An 18,350-nucleotide genomic window follows, 5' to 3' on the forward strand; every position below is an offset into this window, starting at 1 on the left:
TAAATGAAATGAAATATTTTGTGACATTCAAAGTTAAAGTTTATTTTTTTAAATTCAATATGATTGGGGAACTATCTTCCCAGAACATTTCTGTATTAGTCAACTTACTTTAAGAAGCAAAACATGCGTCTGGATATTTAATTTTTAATTATTTTAATTTTCAAATTATTTTTCGAAATGAATCCCGCGATACTGGTATTACATTCAAAATATTCCGAAATTTCGACATCAGCCATATTTGCTAATATTCTGTGTGTTTCTTAGCTCGCCCCAGGTCGTTCGCAAGTGTCCGAGACTACCCATTTTCTGCTTCTTTTGTCGTTTTTCGGGTTGAGATAGATAATTTGTGTTGCTCACTAGCCCCAAGTCGCCCAGGAAAATGGTTCGGGTGAGTTTGTGAAAACTGTCAATTGAATAGACAACTGTTTTATGTAAGAAGAAGAGGAGCTAAAAATAACACCAAACAATAAGAAATAACTTTGATGTTTTGCTTCAGCTGAGAAATCGCGATATGGGGAAGGTTTGGCCAATCCACTATAATGATTAACGAAATTGCAAAAACGACGGCGAGTATCGTATTTTTACTTGAGAAGAAGTAAAATACCTATTTAAAATTTTAAGGTCGATTTTGTTAATATATTATATTAATTTTTTTGGTGGGCGTGCTTCTAGCAAATATTCGATATGTTGAAGTTTCTACCTTCCATATCATGGGTATATTGTGATTGTGAGTGACTATCATTCAATTGGCGCGATTTCGAGAGTTCACTAAAGGCATGAAGCATCAAATAATAGAAAAAGATTTTTTATAAATAGGGGCTTCACAGGCTATGGCACACCTTCAAGCGTATTTCAGTCATGAAAAGGTCTCTTGTTCCACAAATTGAGAGGCCTACCCTTTTTTGCCGCCTCCGCCGCTGTTCGGCGAAAATAGGTATACTCAGAGGCCTGACACCACCACCCTAGTGGCGACTGCTATTGGGCAAATCTTTTCGATTATTCATTGGCTTTCTAAAAATCGAATCAGGAAAAAATTCTCGTTCCTCGGTTTTTAAGATCAAGATGCCTAGTAATGATAAAATGATAAAAGAGCAAGTGAAAATATTTTTTTTTGCATTTTTTTATATTTAGTAATTTGGGAAGTAAAATGTGTTCGGTGGCAGAATTAAGAATTAAATAACGAAGCCAGCACAATCCCCTTCTCGCCCATATAGTCAGCGACTAGAGAGAAACTTTAAATTTAAAACCTACTTCTGCTACCGGGCACCCTGTATGTAGTTACATGAATGGCATATATGCATAGGTGTGTTTTTAAAAAATTCAATTTTTTTTAATTTATTTAAATACATTTTTTGTTAATCTAAAATTAGATTTTTTAAATTAAAATTTAATTTTTGTTTTTATTTAAATTTCAACTTTCAATTTAATAAATTCAAAAGTGGTCTAAAAGTAAGAAAGTAAATAAATTCGAAAGCAGCCACTATGCTAAAACCCATTATCAATCCTAAAAGACCGCCAAAAGAGCCTGAAATAAGAGAAAAGAGAGAGAGAGAGATAAGTTCAATTTATCCCAATTCTGTTAAATCTTGTAAATAATTTTAAAATATGTTACAGAATCACATAATACGTTCGAGTATTGCCATAAAAATACAGAGTGGTTGAAAAGTATTGGAAACGCTACCCTTTAACCGATAGGAGAATCTAAATTTATATGTCAATTTAATATCTCCTCTTTCATTTGAACACAACAAATTTAATTTCGATCTGAGTAGATTCGAATTAGTGGTCTTCTTTCTTTATAAGCCTTTTGTAGTTGACGAGTCAGTGTATTTTTTCTCAATAGAAAGAACCGGATATAACGAAATAATAGAGTTCACATTAAATTCAAAAATAAAATTGATTAAAGTGTATTCCTTCTAAATTTCCAAGTAAGCATAGATGAGTTTAAGAGTTTACTAAGAACGTTTTGTTTATAGATTATTTTGGTAATTTCTGTTTTAGTGAGAGTAGCCTTTTTCCCTCTTTTGAAATGTAAAGTTTTGGGTTATATTCCAACTCGTAAAGGTTGCTTAACAGATTCCTGCTCTCTGACGGTACAGTTCCAAATAAGAAAACACACACACATACGTTTCGTTAAAACTGCGTAACTCAATTTATTTGCTGTACTCTTTGAAGAAGAAAATTTGTACTCTTTGAAGAAGAAAACGCAAGTAAAGAAATTTCAATTGATGCTACATTTAAAATTTTAGTATTTGGCATTGTACAGAGTTGCATGAATATGTGAATTGATTCAGCGTTGCATTTCAACAAAGGTCCTAATAAAATTGGTTGTATAGGAATTCTTCAACTTTTTTGTTAATTACTTAGTTAAGTTATTTACTAAGCAAATTATATTTCTTATTATTTTTCTCTTATTTTTTCATGATTTGTTTCTTTGCTTGTTTGGTTATGTATTTTTTATTTTTTGTTGTTAAATCATTTTCTTTCCATTTGGGAAATTTATTTTCTTTATGCTGTACTAGATAGGGTGTATATGCAGTTGTAGTGGCTGGGTGATCTTCTTATTCTAATTATGTTTTATTAGGAGGATTGCGAGCTCAAACTATTTTTTATGAAGTTAGGATGACTTTGATTTTATTATGTTTTGTTTTTATAAGTCAGCGTCTAGCATTCAAGGTGTTTGGTCGTCTTAGGTGCGCTATCGTTGTGTTATTCAGTGCGGGTTGTTCCGTTATATTTTTCTCTTCTTTGATTAGCTAAAAGCATTGCGTTATTTATTTCTATTAAAATATAAATCTTAGTTTTATTCCGATTTGATGAGTTTTCTCTTTTCCTAATTGCGATAATGCCTCCCGGGGCAACTGATAACCGAGAGAATCGCTTTGCTCTGCTCGCTACCCCACGCAAGAAAAAGAAATTAGGTCATGGTTCATCACTTAACCTTCTCCCTGAATTACCAAGTGTTACTGTGGCAGATCCTAAGTTTCTGGTCTTATCCTGCAGTGATAAAAACAAAAAAATTTCAAACTACTCATGTTTTGTCGTTTATAAGGCAATTCAACTTATCAGTAAAGAGGTAATATCGATCTCCGAACTCAGAGAGGGTAGCCTTCTGCTACTGGTAAAGGACAAGAAAACAGCACAAAAATTTTTGTCTACCACGCAATTACAAGGGGTGTGTCGTGTCACATTTTCATTTCATTCTTCACTTAACATCACCAAGGGCACAATCTATGCCCCTTATCTTAATAAAGTGTCTGATAAAGAAATTGTAAATGAACTTAGCAGCCAAGGTGTAACTTCTATTTATAAATTCAATAAAATGTTCAATGGAAAACTAACTCCCACTTCCTATAAATTACCTACCAAAATTGATGTGTCATGGCATTCTGTAAAAGTTAGGGAGTACATTCCTAATCCCATGTGGTGCAAACTGTGTCAACTGCTTGGTCACACCACAAAATGGTGCAAGAATCAACCAATATGTGTTGGGTGCGCACTACCTCCGCATCAACCAGACGATTGCACTCGTATTATGTGTGCAAACTGTTCGGAACAACATCCTTCATCCTCAAATGAAGGCAAACAATTTAAACAAGCTAAAGACATCTTAGCTATAAAAACAAAAAATAAATGCTCCATGATGGAGGATAGAAATATCTATCCTACACAAATTACTTTACCCCCACTTAATTCTTCAACATCCTAAGCCGCTGTCCTCTCAGTAACAGAAACTCCAAATGCCACTACTATCCAAAATACCTCTACTCCAAAAACAACATTAAATAAAGAAATCAACCACTTACAATCATCGAATAACAAACAAACGAACTCTCAAAGTACTGCATTTTCATTAGCAGAAACCTCGCGTGCTCATCTTGCACAAAGTGACTCTACTTCTAAAACAATAAAAAACAAAGACAACAACTACATTAAATCACATATTACTAAATTAAATAACTCTCCAAATTCAAAAGTCACCAACGATCAAAAATCTTTTTGTACAAGCAACAACTTAGCTAATCAACAACATAAAGAAGATAATGCTTCTCTTGCAAATTCAAAAATGAGTAATGACACCACCGCCTTGTCGGATATATATCATTGTAGTTCTAGTTGTTCTCTTAATAATGCCAAAGCTATAACTGACAACAGCTTCATTACAACAGCTACTTACTCAGTTATCTAATATGGATAATTCTTCTGATGAATGATGCTCAAAATAGTAAATTTCTAGTTACAAATAATTCTCTCTATAAATTCATTTTTTACCAATCACTATGTTAACTTTCTTGCAATGGAATATAAACGGCTTTTTTAACAATTACCATGAGCTTCTTCTACTTCTCTCAGATTTTAAACCCGATATTGTAGCTTTACAAGAAACCCACCTTGCAGTCTCCATTAATCCCTCTCCTCCTTCTCCTTACACTGTCTATTTCCATAACACAAATAACACGAATAAGCACGAGACTGGTATCCTTATCAAAAAAGGTATTTGGCATAAAAGATGACCAATATAACCTTAACGGTGATATCTGTTTATTTTCCACCTGGTAAAGATTTCGATATTGGCGAGTTTAAATCAATTTTGACTTCACTACCTTATCCTCTAATTCTTTGTATAGATGTCAATGCCTGGAGTCCACTTTGGGGCTCTTCCATACAAAACAAGAGGGGTAAAGCAATTGGAGATTTTCACCCAAGATTTAATTGTCTTAAACGATAAATCCCCGACACACTTTTCCACACATAATTCATTCACGCATGTTGATGTTACGATATCCTCCACTAGCATTTACCCACTCCTTTCTTGGAGAATTCTAGATAGTCTGTGGTAGTGACCACTATCCAATTGTTTTCCTACTTAAATTGTGAAAGGAGAAGTAAGACCGGTCCAAGACCAAAACCGGATCAAGATTTAAAACCGGATTGGGCAAAATACAGGTTTCAGTGCCACGAACAAAGTCAAATCCATCCTTTTAGTAGTAATGTCAATAAGGAAGCTAGTTCTATTAAAAAGATTATCTTCAGCGCAGCTACGTCATCCATTTCTCGATCCCGTCCCTACTTTCATAAAAAATGTGTCCCCTGGTGGAGCAAGGATCTTGCCGAGTTACGTACAATAAAGCAAAATGCATGGTATAATTTTAAACGCATACGCTCCAACCAAAACCTTATGTTATATAAGCCAGCAAATGCGAAGTTTAAACTTTTTGCAAAAAGGGCAAAAAAAGAATGCTTTATTAGCATCTCTAGCAATATCAATCCGTCATCCTCTCCAAAACAAATATGGAAAATTATCAAAAAGCTGTCAGGGTCCTGTAGCAACTTACTATAAATAACAAGCTCATTTTTTGCCCCAAAGAAATTGGAAATTCTTTCGCTAAACATTGGTCTGAGTACTCAGATAACACAAATTTTTTTCTCGACTTTGGTGCACAAAAATCCAGAATTTTAAATGAAATATATTGTGAACCACAAAATCTCACTCGCTCTGCAAGAGAGATTGACAATCCCATCACCATTCAAGAGTTTGACCATTTTGTTAACCAGGCCAGAGGCTCCGCTCCTGGTTATAACCGCATTACTTACTCTATGGTTAAAAATCTACCTGATTATATTAAAACTAGGTTATTAAAACTATACAACTCCATTTTCACTTCTGGTATCATGCCTCAAAGTTGGAAATTTGCTTGTATATCACCTATTCCTAAGCATAACAAATCAGCAGATAAGCCGTCCAACTTTCGCCCAATTTCCTTATTGCCATGCACCAGCAAGATTTTAGAGAAAATAGTTGCTAACCGACTAATGTGGTTTGCGTCCAAACATAAATTTTTAAACCCCAGTCAGGTTGCCTTTAAAAAAGAACGATGCTCTTTTATCTTTCGACCATTTCTCTTCATGTGCCCTGTCTAATAAGAAACATATTACAGCATTTTCCCTTGACTTCGAAAAAGCCTTCGATGGCATCGGAATACTCATTGTTCAAAGGCAACTCAGGAAATGGGTGGTTGGTCCTAAAACATACAACTTTGTGAAAAGCTTCCTAACAAACCGAAGATTTATGGTTAAGATAAACGGCTCTTATTCCGACAGATACAGCTCAGAAAACGGGATTCCTCAAGGTTCGCCTCTTTCGGTAGTTTTATTTGTTATCGCATTTGACGAAATGGGTTAAATCATAGATAAGCACAAAATTGGCCATTGTATTTACGCGAATGATGTTTTAATATTTACTAAACTCGATAGTGTCGGTTAGAACCATCTTTAACAAAATCCTTGAGGACATTGCTGCATGGTCGCTCGAATCTGGAGCGATTATATCATGCGAAAAATCCAATATCCTACATATTTGTCGGAGGAAGTGCTGTTCGGGTATAAAACTATATCACCATAATATACCTATAAGTAGCGTGAGCCATTTAAAAATATTAGGAATTTTCTTTGATTGTAAATACACTTTTAAATTTCATTGCAATTACATTAGAAATAAATTAATTAATCGTCTTAGCATTGTAAAATACTTTTCATCAAAAAATCCTTTGTACATACTTCTACACTCTGTTACATTGTTAACTCGCTACCTTTATCTGTAATTGACTATGCTTTACCAATTTAGGGAAGCTGTGCCAAAAGCAACTTAAACCTTCTGTGTGCTCCATATCATGCTGCTGTGCGTAGAAGCCTACGTGCCTTCCCCACTACTTCTATTTGTAACATCTTGGCTGAATCCGGACTTCCTAGTTTAAGTGAGCGGGTGGAATGTATGACTGCTGGCCTTATGTACAAGTGTTATTTTGCAAAAATGATCACCTCTATAAAATCACAATCAATGCAGCAAATGGAAAATGTTTTCTAAAGAGGCTGTCGGCGTTATATCATGTGGTTGTCTGGGCCAGAAAAATGAGTATCCATTTTAAACCTACTCGTCAAATCCGCAGTAAGTGCCCACCTTGGCTTCTTTCGAACTCCTCATTTGTTAATTGATTTCAAGATTATCGAAAGGAAAACACTTGTGGTCTTATCTACCAACAAATATTCCTTCAGCACAAACGAGAGTTAAATCAAAAATCTTTCAAATTCATATTTACCGATGGTTCCAAAACGAACTTCTCAACCTCTTTCGCGGTTATATCTGAGGATCTACAAGTTCTGAGAAAAGGTTTGCTACACAATCACTGGTCGACATTTAGTAGTGAAATCTTTGCTATATATCAAGCCGTTCTAATAGCCTCCAAAAAGAAAGGTAAATTTTGCATTTGTACCGACAGTCAATCTGCCATTGATGCCGTACGAAATTTCAACAATAACAGTGTTGTAGTAACTCATGTTCGAGATTTACTTGTCAAGCAAACAAACAAAATTAAATTGATGGGGATACCAGGTCACAGCGGAATTAAAGGCAATGAGTTCGCTGATTATGTCGCGAAAAGTGTTCATAAGGAACCGGCTATGTATTTTGACGTTCTGGAAAAAACTGACTTAAAACGTCTAATAAAGCAGTACCTACATAACAAGGCTCTATTGGGATGGAATGAGTACATTCATCTAAACATGCAGACAATTTGTTGTTCTCACGACATCGTTTAGGTCACACGCAGATCACTCACAGTTACTCGTTAAACTCTGGAGATGCATCCTGCTGTTTTGGTGGGACATCTAGAACATCAGTAAAGCATATCCTAGACGAATGCACCCAGTTTACCAATACCAGGCGAAGGATTTTTGGCACAGCTCTCCCTTCACTTCTTCTAGTTAATACAACATTATCAAATGTAAATACTATATCTAACTTTCTTGTACTGTGTAACATAGCTCATTTAATTTAATATATCTATACTTAGACATATTTTATTTACTTGTATTGCACATATATTCCTTATTTTAAATATAAGAGTAGCAAATATTGTAATTAATCCTAGTTTATTGTAAAACCAGCTGATGGCCTTGAGCTAGTGCTGTTCTTTTTTCCTGCTATTTTCTGTATATTCATATACTTAAAATAAAACATGATTCTGATTCTGATTCTGTTTTTATAATTGGAGGCTATAATGATTTAGACTTTTTTAATTATCTAAATTACATTTATTTTAATTAAATACTTTTCAACCAAGCTGTATGCCCCTAAGATGTGATCATTAAATATTTACCAAGTGACGACAACCAATCTTGATATACATCCTTGCGATAGCGTTTAGACATCAAATCGCTGAAGAAGACGTGTAAGATTGTCTGTTCATTAGCATTGACCAATTCGCTGTGGAAAAGTATTGAAAATGTTTAGCTCTTGAATTGTACATGCAACCCTAAAATACATACAAATTCTTTATTATAATATATAGAGTAGAATGGGGTAAGATAGGTCATTTTTTTTTTTTGAGAGCTCTTGCTACGGTGTTTTTGCATTGATTTTGAAAAATAAGCAAGATTTTGAAAGGTTATTTATCTGCTAACATTTTGGTTATACTGACTTATGTTTGGCTAAATATTTTGGAAGCTGCATTCAATAAGACAAAGGTACTTTTTTTCGATATTTTCAAAATCGGGGGGCACGATAGGTCACTATATGTGAGGAGAGTACATGGCTTGGAAATTAACGTTTTAACTTTTATTTATAGAGTATGAACACTGCACATGTTATAAAAGTTAGGAATTTTTCTTTAATTCATCACGCGAGCACGTAATGTTTCGAACGGAATTTTAAATTGTTTAGAGGCTGATCGAACACTAGCGCCATCTCGGACTGCCGCGATTGCATTTTTTACGTCCTCTTCACTTCGTTTCGGCGTTTTTCGCACATAATTACGCACCATTTTGCTGCAAAAGCAATTAAAATTTATTTTATTCAATTAAAAGTAGTGACCTATAATGCCCCTAGACGGCTGACCTATAGTGCCCCCAAGCTCATGTTTTATGTTAGTGTCGATATTTTTTTTAAAAACAAAAATATCAAAAAACTAACACATTATTCGTGTTCAGAATTATTTTCTACGTAAAATAAAACTCACCTGACAAATATTTACATACATTAAATGCACTGCAACGTAGAATAAAAAAAGTGCTATGTCGGAGAAATGATCACAAAAAACTAAACGACGCCAGAACTAGGATAACTAATCAATGGTGACGGCCGAAATGACAGTCGCGAACGTTGTTCCCCACCACGTATTCAATTCACATAAGACGAGTGACCTCTGCAAAAACAGTGCGACGAAAATCCCACCTACCTATTGTGCCCCCATACCTATCTTACCCCATTCTACTCTACATATAGGTACATATATGCTATAATATATATTCAGCTAAAAAATCGTATATTTTCCAGTTCAAGTAGTTCAAGTAATGCAAAGGTTGACATTTTTGCATCATTCTTCTCCTCCGTTAATGCTTAGGCGCTGATAAACGAAATGTTATAGCATATTGATTTAATGCAACTTATGGCCACACGCTCGTGCACCGTTCCTCGCTCCTCGACCTTCTTTAAATAGCAGCGTTAATATATGTATGTATGTGAAAGAGGCTTTGGTCTAACTATTTTCTAATTTATTAATAGTTATATTTCAGAACTTAAAAGTATCGTTTCGGCAAAACTTGTTAGACCGTTTTTTATTTAAATATTTTTTCACATTTCCTCTTTCAAAACTTACTTTCCATAGCGCTTTGTAGAAACATATCTCGAATCTAATCGTCCTCTAGTTAATTCTGATGGGTACGAAGCAAATTCGCAGTCCGGTAAGCAGCCACATGGAAATTCGTGAGTTTTCTGCAACTTCATTAGTGTTCGATTGATTGTTGGTATAGCCAATGTGAAAATATCTAAAAATCAAGATAATTAAAACTAATAAATTGCTTGAGTCCAATTTATTTATTGTATATAGCAAAGTTATTTAATGGGGTTGGTGAACTTGTATAAAAATTCTATTGCAACTCTGCTTACCTCTCGTCTTCATAATGCAGTGCATTTGACTCAAGACACAAATCCGAAAGCTGCCATTATTCGGTAAACCCATAGGTATGCAACCACAACGATTATAGAGAATGCTTAGACGACACTCGGCCATGCAATTGATAAATGTATAACGTTTCATCAACAACAATTTTCTTTCGTGGGGCAATAAACAGTTGCGCAATTTACTATTCACTTTCTTAACGTCATTCGACGCATATGTCGATTCGGGACTTATGCGCACGAAAGTTTCATGCCCCGAACTAACTACTTTTTTACTGGAATTTTCATCCGGTAAACTGTACGGTCTATGAAGTAACAAACGAAAGCCGTAACTGCTTAGATAAGTGCCGAAATAATCATTCACCATGGGATTGAGTTCAAGTGTGAGTCCGGTGGAATAACCACAGCCGCTAACGCGATAGGGGTCTTTCGGAATTTGATATGCGATTTTTCTGAAGTGAAAAATAATAATGTTGGAAATAGAGGAAGAAGTAAAAAAGTATGTAAGAACGAGTGAAAAGTATACACACCTTCGAAAATTAGTAGTTGGACGTGCGTAATAGTTAAATGAGCAGCAGGCACTCTCCATAGCCTGAATTGGCTGAAAGAAAAGATCGCAACGTGTGCCACTACCCTGCCACATACATTTCGTTATCATTTCCCTACAATCGGGTGTGAGTTGTAGAGTTAATTTAGACAGAGTTATATTGTTAGCAGTGAGAACTTCTTCGAGAGTGCGGTAATCTTCAATTGTGAAATCTACGACGAAGCTGAAGGGCATTGTTATGCGAAAAAGGCTTAAAAGTTTCTCTTCAGATACATTTGAGGGGCGTTTACTGAAAATCGAAGAATGAATGCGCGTGTGAGTATAAGTAAATAAATGTTTGTATGTACATAAATGCTATCAGCAGTGGAATGGTGGTGCAAAATTAATCATCGTATTTTGATTTTGATTCCCCTTTTTACTGATTCAGTTAAATTCAATTTTTATTAATTAAAAAAATGATTTTGAGTGATGGAAATATTTACTTTGACCATTTGCTTCCATTGCTTCTTTGCTTAGTTGTTTGTATACTGAAGCTTTCTAGTTCACAGGTGCCAAATATGATTCACGTACGACGCTATTCGCGAAAATTATAAATCTTTCTATAAATTAACTTGCCCAAAAAATATAACCGAACGTTGAAGGCGTAACATTCTATTCTATTATTCTTGAATGGTATGCGTATCTGAAACTCTGCTCCAGTTTCAATTCGCAGCAAGAAGAGTGTGTTGCATTCATTTTGCAGTAACTCATACATGATATTACACTGTAAGTATTGATTACTACTGTTTTCTTATTCTTTCCAGTTGTTTTATGGATATTCATCTACAACTTGTAATTTTCTCTACTTATTTTATTTGTTATAGTATACAAGTTCAGTTCATGATTTTATTATTGTAATAAATACATATATATCTATATACAATATATATAAATAAATCAACCCCTTCATTTCACCGTTTTACGTAATTGACTCCTCGTATACATATAATATATGTAAGTAAGTGTAATTTAACATAAGAGTTTACACTAACATTGGGATTAGCATTTAAATGTGTACGTACATAACTATTGCCAGAGAATGTTAATGCAATGAGAAGGTGCAAATGTTACTGTAAGCTTTTTTTAGTACAATTGAGATCTGAAAGATTTGTAATAAGGTCATTTAGCACACCGAGTTTATAGACACCTCACTGACTTTTGCCCACACAAAAATTAGAAACACCACACATCTTTCACCTCAACACACAACACATTTCTCACCTCGACATTAAACCAATTAAATTTGTACTATTTTCGTATTTTTGAAATAATAAGCGAATACGTAAAATTTATTACATAATTTTTTTTTCAATTACATTAAAAAAAAAAAAAAACGATTTTAAAAAATAAAATTTATAAAAAAAAGTTTGCACCGGGAATTGAACTCGAGTCTAACAAGTTGCGAGGAAAAATAGGCGGTGCGTTTATTTCTTCGACTGCTTATTTTTTGACCATTTTGTTACTTTTGAAATGATAAGCGGATACATAAAATTTATTACAAATTTTTTTACGATTACATTAAAAAAAAAATTTAAAAACGAAAAAACAAAATTTACACCGAGAATTGATGGCGAGTCACGTGGGGAGGATAAATACATTAAACTAATTAAATTTTTACTATTTTCGTATTTTTTGAAAAAATAAGCGAATACGTAAAATTTATTACATAATTTTTTTTAAGTACATAAAAAAAAACGAATTAAAAAAAAAAAAATTAATAAAAAAAGGTTTGCACTGGGAATTGAAATCGAGTCTAACATGTGGCGAGGAAAAATAGTCGGTGCATTTATTTCTTCGACTGCTTATTTTTTGACCATTTTGTTACTTTTGAAATGATAAGCGGATACATAAAATTTATTAAAAATTTTTTACGATTACATTAAAAAAAACACATTTAAAAAAAAAAACAAAATTGGCGCCGAGAATTGATGCCGAGTCACATGGGGAGGATAAATACGCAGTGCGTTTATTTCTGCGCCTGCGTTGTGAACCAAGGTTTTGTGCATGCGCGCGACGCGAATTAATTTTAATAAAGTTCTGAAAGTAATTCATGAAGTTTTTCATTACATACATTCATAAATGAACGTATACTCTATATGTACATAAATGATGGTATATGACAATATACATACATAATATGTATGTACATGTCAATAGGAGGTATTTGCATTAAGAAAAAAAAACGGTTTAAGATAAATCAACACTTATTTTATATTGTATGTCAATTTATAGTTTATGTATTCGACAGCATTTACATACATATGTAGGTATGTACATTTGTATATGAAAAACAATAATGCACAAGCGCAAGAACATCATCTTCCTTTCATACATATGTACATATGCATGTATGCCTAAATAACCTTGACTTCTGTATGTACACAAGTCACAGCACATCACATTCTTACAAGACAAATACACATACGCACTAGCGAGTTTCTTCCTAACAAGTGCAAAAACAATTCTGCTCTATGTATGTATTATGTCCTAGCATATATACATACATATATACCTACTTACCTTCTAAACTTCCTACAAAATAATTGTATTCATATGTTACTACATCCATGCACGTTCATACATTCATGCATATGTACATATATGCGCGAGCACAGCGCTCCCTTCTTGCTTCCGTGTACTTTTGTCTTTCACCAGTCGATATTCCTAATATTGTACTTACAAAAACACGATATGTACTTTGATAGACGCAAAAGCAACAGCAAGCGCAACGCCATGGCCGCTTTGCCACCGCACATTCTAAAATGTTCTAGAGCACAACAAAAACACATACCTCACATGCGCATGTCACCCAAAGCTAAAATCTAAGCATAGCGACTACAAAACAAAATACATTCGTAGACGCAGTCGCAGCGGCCATGATTCTATCAGCGACGGCGCTGAACAATTTAGAACAAAACAAAAAGTTCATTCATAAGTTAGAGCTCATATTTCAATTTCATTCATAAAACGAGCCGCCTATATGCCAATTTTCGCGACCATTCGAAAATAGTCAATATTGGAATATTTCGCGTGGAATTATTTGCCAATATTTGATAAATCTTAAATTTTTGTCATGTCGAGTGACCGCGGCTCCGTATGTATGTATGCACCCTTATATGTATGTAAATATGTCTTCTAACTGTGCGACAGTCGCGAGTTAATGCGACTTCCAGCGAATCACACATTGCTGTCCGCAAAGCCGCATATATGTACCTTATGATCAGAAAGTACCGGGAATGTTTAAATTAAACAAAACAGAGTTAAATTTAAGGAAAATTTATATTATCTCCTTCAAAATATGACCCGTCTGAAGGAACACACATGTGCCAACGCTTAACCCAGTCCTCCAAACACTCCCGGCAGGCCGATTTGTATTCTCTTTGATCAGTGCGATGGCGCGTTATCACCATGCAAAATCTGAGAATTGTTTGCTCACATTTCCGGCGGTTTGCAACACACAGCATCTCTCTAAGGTTTCAAAACGGATAAATAATATTCTCTATTGACTGTCTGGCCCGATGGAGGACTATGCCTTGGCAATCGAAGGAAGCAGTCAACATCACCTTCCCGGTTCTTTTTGCTCATAGGGTATACATATCCCATGTGTCAAGTGTGCGCAGAAGCTTGTGTTCTGGGTTTGTTAGAATGGTGGTAGTTTGTACATATATTTAAACACATATGTGAGTATGCGCGTTAGGCTTCCTGGATGGATATTAGAATATTTTCTCATCAATATGTGTATGTAAGTAGTTCAGATTTGACTGAAGAAATTAAATAAAGGAATGCATATTCATATGATTGACTTTATGGCTGTTTTACATATAAATCAATTCAAATGAATAATGTTATATAGAAAATAAATTTCTAAATAACTGGTATTAGAAAAACCTGAATACACTATTTTAAATCAATTTCAATTAAACCAAATATAAAAAATGAAATAAAAATATCGAATAAAAAACTGTGCACAGGATTTGAACCTGAGTCAAACATGAGACGATGTATTGCATATACAACACGTCTTTCACGATTGCGCTAATCTACAATTATTAATGATCTCTTCTAAATCACTCATTTATTCGATACGCAGTTTTATATGCACATATTCTGCGTTAGTTGAAAGTTTGTATGCGTAATTATGTATATGCATATGCATCTGTGTATGCGCGTTTGGCTTTCTGGACGGATATTAGAATGATATTTTCTCATCAATATAATTTGGATTTGATGAAATAGATTATAGATATATGTACATATTTTCTGTTTTGATTGATTTATATAAAAATCAGGTCATATCCAGTATGAACTATTTTATACCGAAAAGAAATTTCCATTTATAAAATACAAAAAACAGTATTTTAAAGAAATTTTAATTAAAATAAACTCAAAAATTTTACCAAACTTTCCTGGTTTGAATTGTAAAAAAAAAAATGTGCAAGAAAAAAAATATGACTTCAGGACTTGAACCTGAATTAAATACGTGCAAAAACACAAAACGAATAACTCCGCCGACTTTAGCTTCTGCACCACAAACTAACTACCGCGCGGCCTTCTTAATCGCAAATTTATTCGCTTCGATTTCCTTAGTAGTGTGCCGAAAAATCTTATGAACGTCCTCAGTAGTATGGTAAACGCAGAAAATATCTGAATTCTTGGCCTAGCGTGGTAAGTAAATATAGAAACCCTCCACTCGCGTCACTCGCGTGGTAAATATCTGCAATTCCGACCTCTTCAGGAAAGTTGAATTTGAAATGACCTTATTATGAATCTATAAATTAGAACTCGAAAAAAGCTCTTTTAACATTTGCTCCTTCTCATTGCATTAACATTCTCTGCTATTGCTGTGTGCCGTAAGCATTAACAGCAGTAAAGCGCTCACATTTGGGATTTGCAGGTGAGCAACGCTGTTAGGTGGATGTGTATGCTAGATTCTATAACATAATAATTTAATATTTTTTTTATTTTTTGCCTAAGACAATGGGAAGCCAATGCGAAAACAAAATTTCCAAAAATCGATACAGCCGTTCTCGAGTTTTACGAACAGAAATGAACGTATGTAGCACAGCAAAATGCTTTTTAATAGTTTGTCGCGGAAATACTTTCAGTTCATCAAAATGCACTTTTGAAAAACGATTTTTCTTTCGGAAAAGTGCATTCATTATTTTAGACTAACATTTTGTTTTTTTGTTTTTTGAAAAATTAAAAAAATCCAATAAATCAAAAATAACCAATTTTATGTAAAGCACAGTTCACTTTGTGAGGAAGCACTAGCATTTCATAGCTGGCAGTGTTAGTTTTAGAAAATATTTGTTTGCACGAAAAAAAACTACTGTTTGCATTTTGATGATCACAAATTTTCCACTTACAAGGTTTTAGCCAAATTCATTGCACTTGTTTTCGATATCTTATTTAAACTGCAAATGGTTACTGCCGGAAATGGTATATTCCAAGTGGGGTAATGCGCACTCTCAATCACCGTCACAGTAAGGTCCTCTCGATTCGAAAACCATGAAACAGTCACCAAAACAATTGAGATGATAATCGATACAATAACAGTGGGTATCCAAAAGCGACGCTCATTCACCGTGGAACCTTTGAGGGTGATATAATTGAAGCCATGCAGCGATGTGCTATTGCAGTAATTGCGGAGATTTTCTGCAAACCAATAGCGTACTGCCGAAAATACGGCCAACTGGCGGAGGCGTGACACTTTGCGTTTCCGTTCCTTAGTGTGATTATTGTTGGGCGTGGCTTTAGTTGATTCAACCAATTTTTTATGCTTTGAATGATGTTTTTGCACATCAAAAACACGATTACGCCGCTGACTGAATAGTGAATTGTTAAAGGTGGGCATTTTTTTTCGCTTTAATAAAATTTTTGTAGCAAAAGACAAATTTTGACCGCAATGCGCACCGGTGTAATGATAACTGAGCGTATAGGATAATAATTAGTGTGTTTCTATAGGATTTCATTAAACTTAGTACTTTGCTGAGTTAATTTAATTATAGACAATAAAAATTAATAAATGGATTTTATATGAAAGCACAAATGAGTGTGTGTGTGTCTGAAAAGGTTAAGGAAGTGCGCCATCAATTAAAATTAAAGTGTATTCACATATTTTTGGCTTCAAGGGGCAGCTAATGATCGAGCTTGAACGCATTCAGACTTTACTAGGCGTGCTGCTGTCGCTATTTCCAAACAAGTAATGGCGTAGGAAAAGAGAAATAGTAGATTATTGCTTTTAATGATACACTTTCAATTCTAGGTGTCATGCAACTACTTGTTTATATTCAATTAATATCACTTTCCTAATGTGCCCGTCGTAGTATGCTCCTTCTCATTAGCAAATTACACAGGGGGTGCACAAAAGTGCTGTTGTAGTACAAAGGCGAGCCGAATATTCCACTAAATTGCCTAATACCTATGCGTTATATATATATATATAATATATGTAATATATATAATATATATAATATTTATATATTTTAAATGAGATGTAGTCTGCTTCAAAAGCAAAATTTTCACATACTTTCACAAGGAAAAAAAACTGTAAGAAATCATCACTCGTAATGGTTAAAATAGAGATTTCCGTCTCTCAAAATTACTTTTTATTTAGAATTTCTCTATTCAGTAAGAATAAATAAAAAGTAAAAAATAATCAATAAAAAATATAAATAAAAAATAATGAATAAAAATAACAAAATAATAAATAAAAACATATAGATAATAAATAAAATATGGTAAATAATAAATAAAAAATAATGAATAATGAATAAAAAAATATAAATAAAAAAAATGTAAATAAAAAATAATAAATTATAAGAACACTACAACAAAAATGGACAAAGTTGAACAATGGTCACGAATTCGCATACAGCCCACGAAAGCCCCCGACGCGAAACTGTCGCACTTATGGCTAAATTAAAGTGCTATATTTGCTATGTAAGATGGAATAGTACCCACGTGAAATTATGTAAAGTACGTCATCAGAGAGCCCAATGCTCCGGAAGACATATGTCGTAGATGTGGCGGCCACGGCGAAACTCCAAACCAATTCGCTGGGTGTACTCTATTAACAAACTCTTCCTACCTTAAACGGCACAACGATGTTGCAACTTGCGACTTGCACAAAGATACCCAGTGCACAGAGAAAATCAACCTCCGAATTGAGGTTTGACATCAAGCGGCAGTGGAAACTCAGAAAGGTTGTTATATAGCCACTGATCATATCGACCCACGGACTCGTTCACATAAATCTGACGGAAAACCTCAAGAAGCACAAATTGGGGAAGCACCTATCTATGACCTTCAAAAAGCGGCTCTGCAGAATTCTTGCCACATCATAAGAAATTTCCTTCAGTAAATTAGTAATACATATTTATTGTTATAATGTTTACACCTGTACCTAATAGTTCTATTTTAATTTAAAGTACGATAGTATAAAACAGTGTGAATTATTAAAACAGTGTGAACATTTGACATGCAGCAAAGCTGCCGCCAAGTTGTGTAAGTGTCTCCCAAAGAATGGGATGTTTGTTGTTAAACTTAAATCGTTGCATTTTAAACAACATACTATCATAAAAATAAGAAAATATTCGTATAAACGGATCAACTTAGTTTTTAAATAGACATATTTACCGAACTTTTAATAATTAATTGGTTCTTCATTTTTATTAGTAACTTCAAAAACACGTTTTGGCATTGACTTCACTAAATTTTGCAGCAAAGTACGGTTCCAATCTTTCCACGCTTCTCAATCATCAATTTGAGCTCTAGTACAGTCTTATACTGGCATCCTTCACTTTTTGT

The 18,350-nt window shown here is 34.1% G+C and overlaps 1 protein-coding gene across 1 annotated transcript; it reads right to left on the minus strand.

The window, feature by feature from the left end:
* Nucleotides 1-1,418: 1,418 nt before the first annotated feature.
* On the minus strand, nt 1,419-16,395 carry LOC129248769 (pickpocket protein 11-like). The gene is made up of 6 exons (XM_054888385.1): nt 15,908-16,395; nt 10,486-10,791; nt 9,944-10,407; nt 9,654-9,822; nt 8,157-8,263; nt 1,419-1,525 (listed from the first exon to the last, which is right to left on the minus strand). Exons 1-6 carry the CDS (start codon nt 16,393-16,395, stop codon nt 1,419-1,421), a joined length of 1,641 nt encoding a protein of 546 aa, XP_054744360.1.
* Nucleotides 16,396-18,350: the final 1,955 nt, after the last annotated feature.

Source organism: Anastrepha obliqua, chromosome 5 (assembly GCF_027943255.1).
Source record: "Anastrepha obliqua isolate idAnaObli1 chromosome 5, idAnaObli1_1.0, whole genome shotgun sequence".
Lineage (NCBI taxonomy): Eukaryota > Metazoa > Arthropoda > Insecta > Diptera > Tephritidae > Anastrepha > Anastrepha obliqua.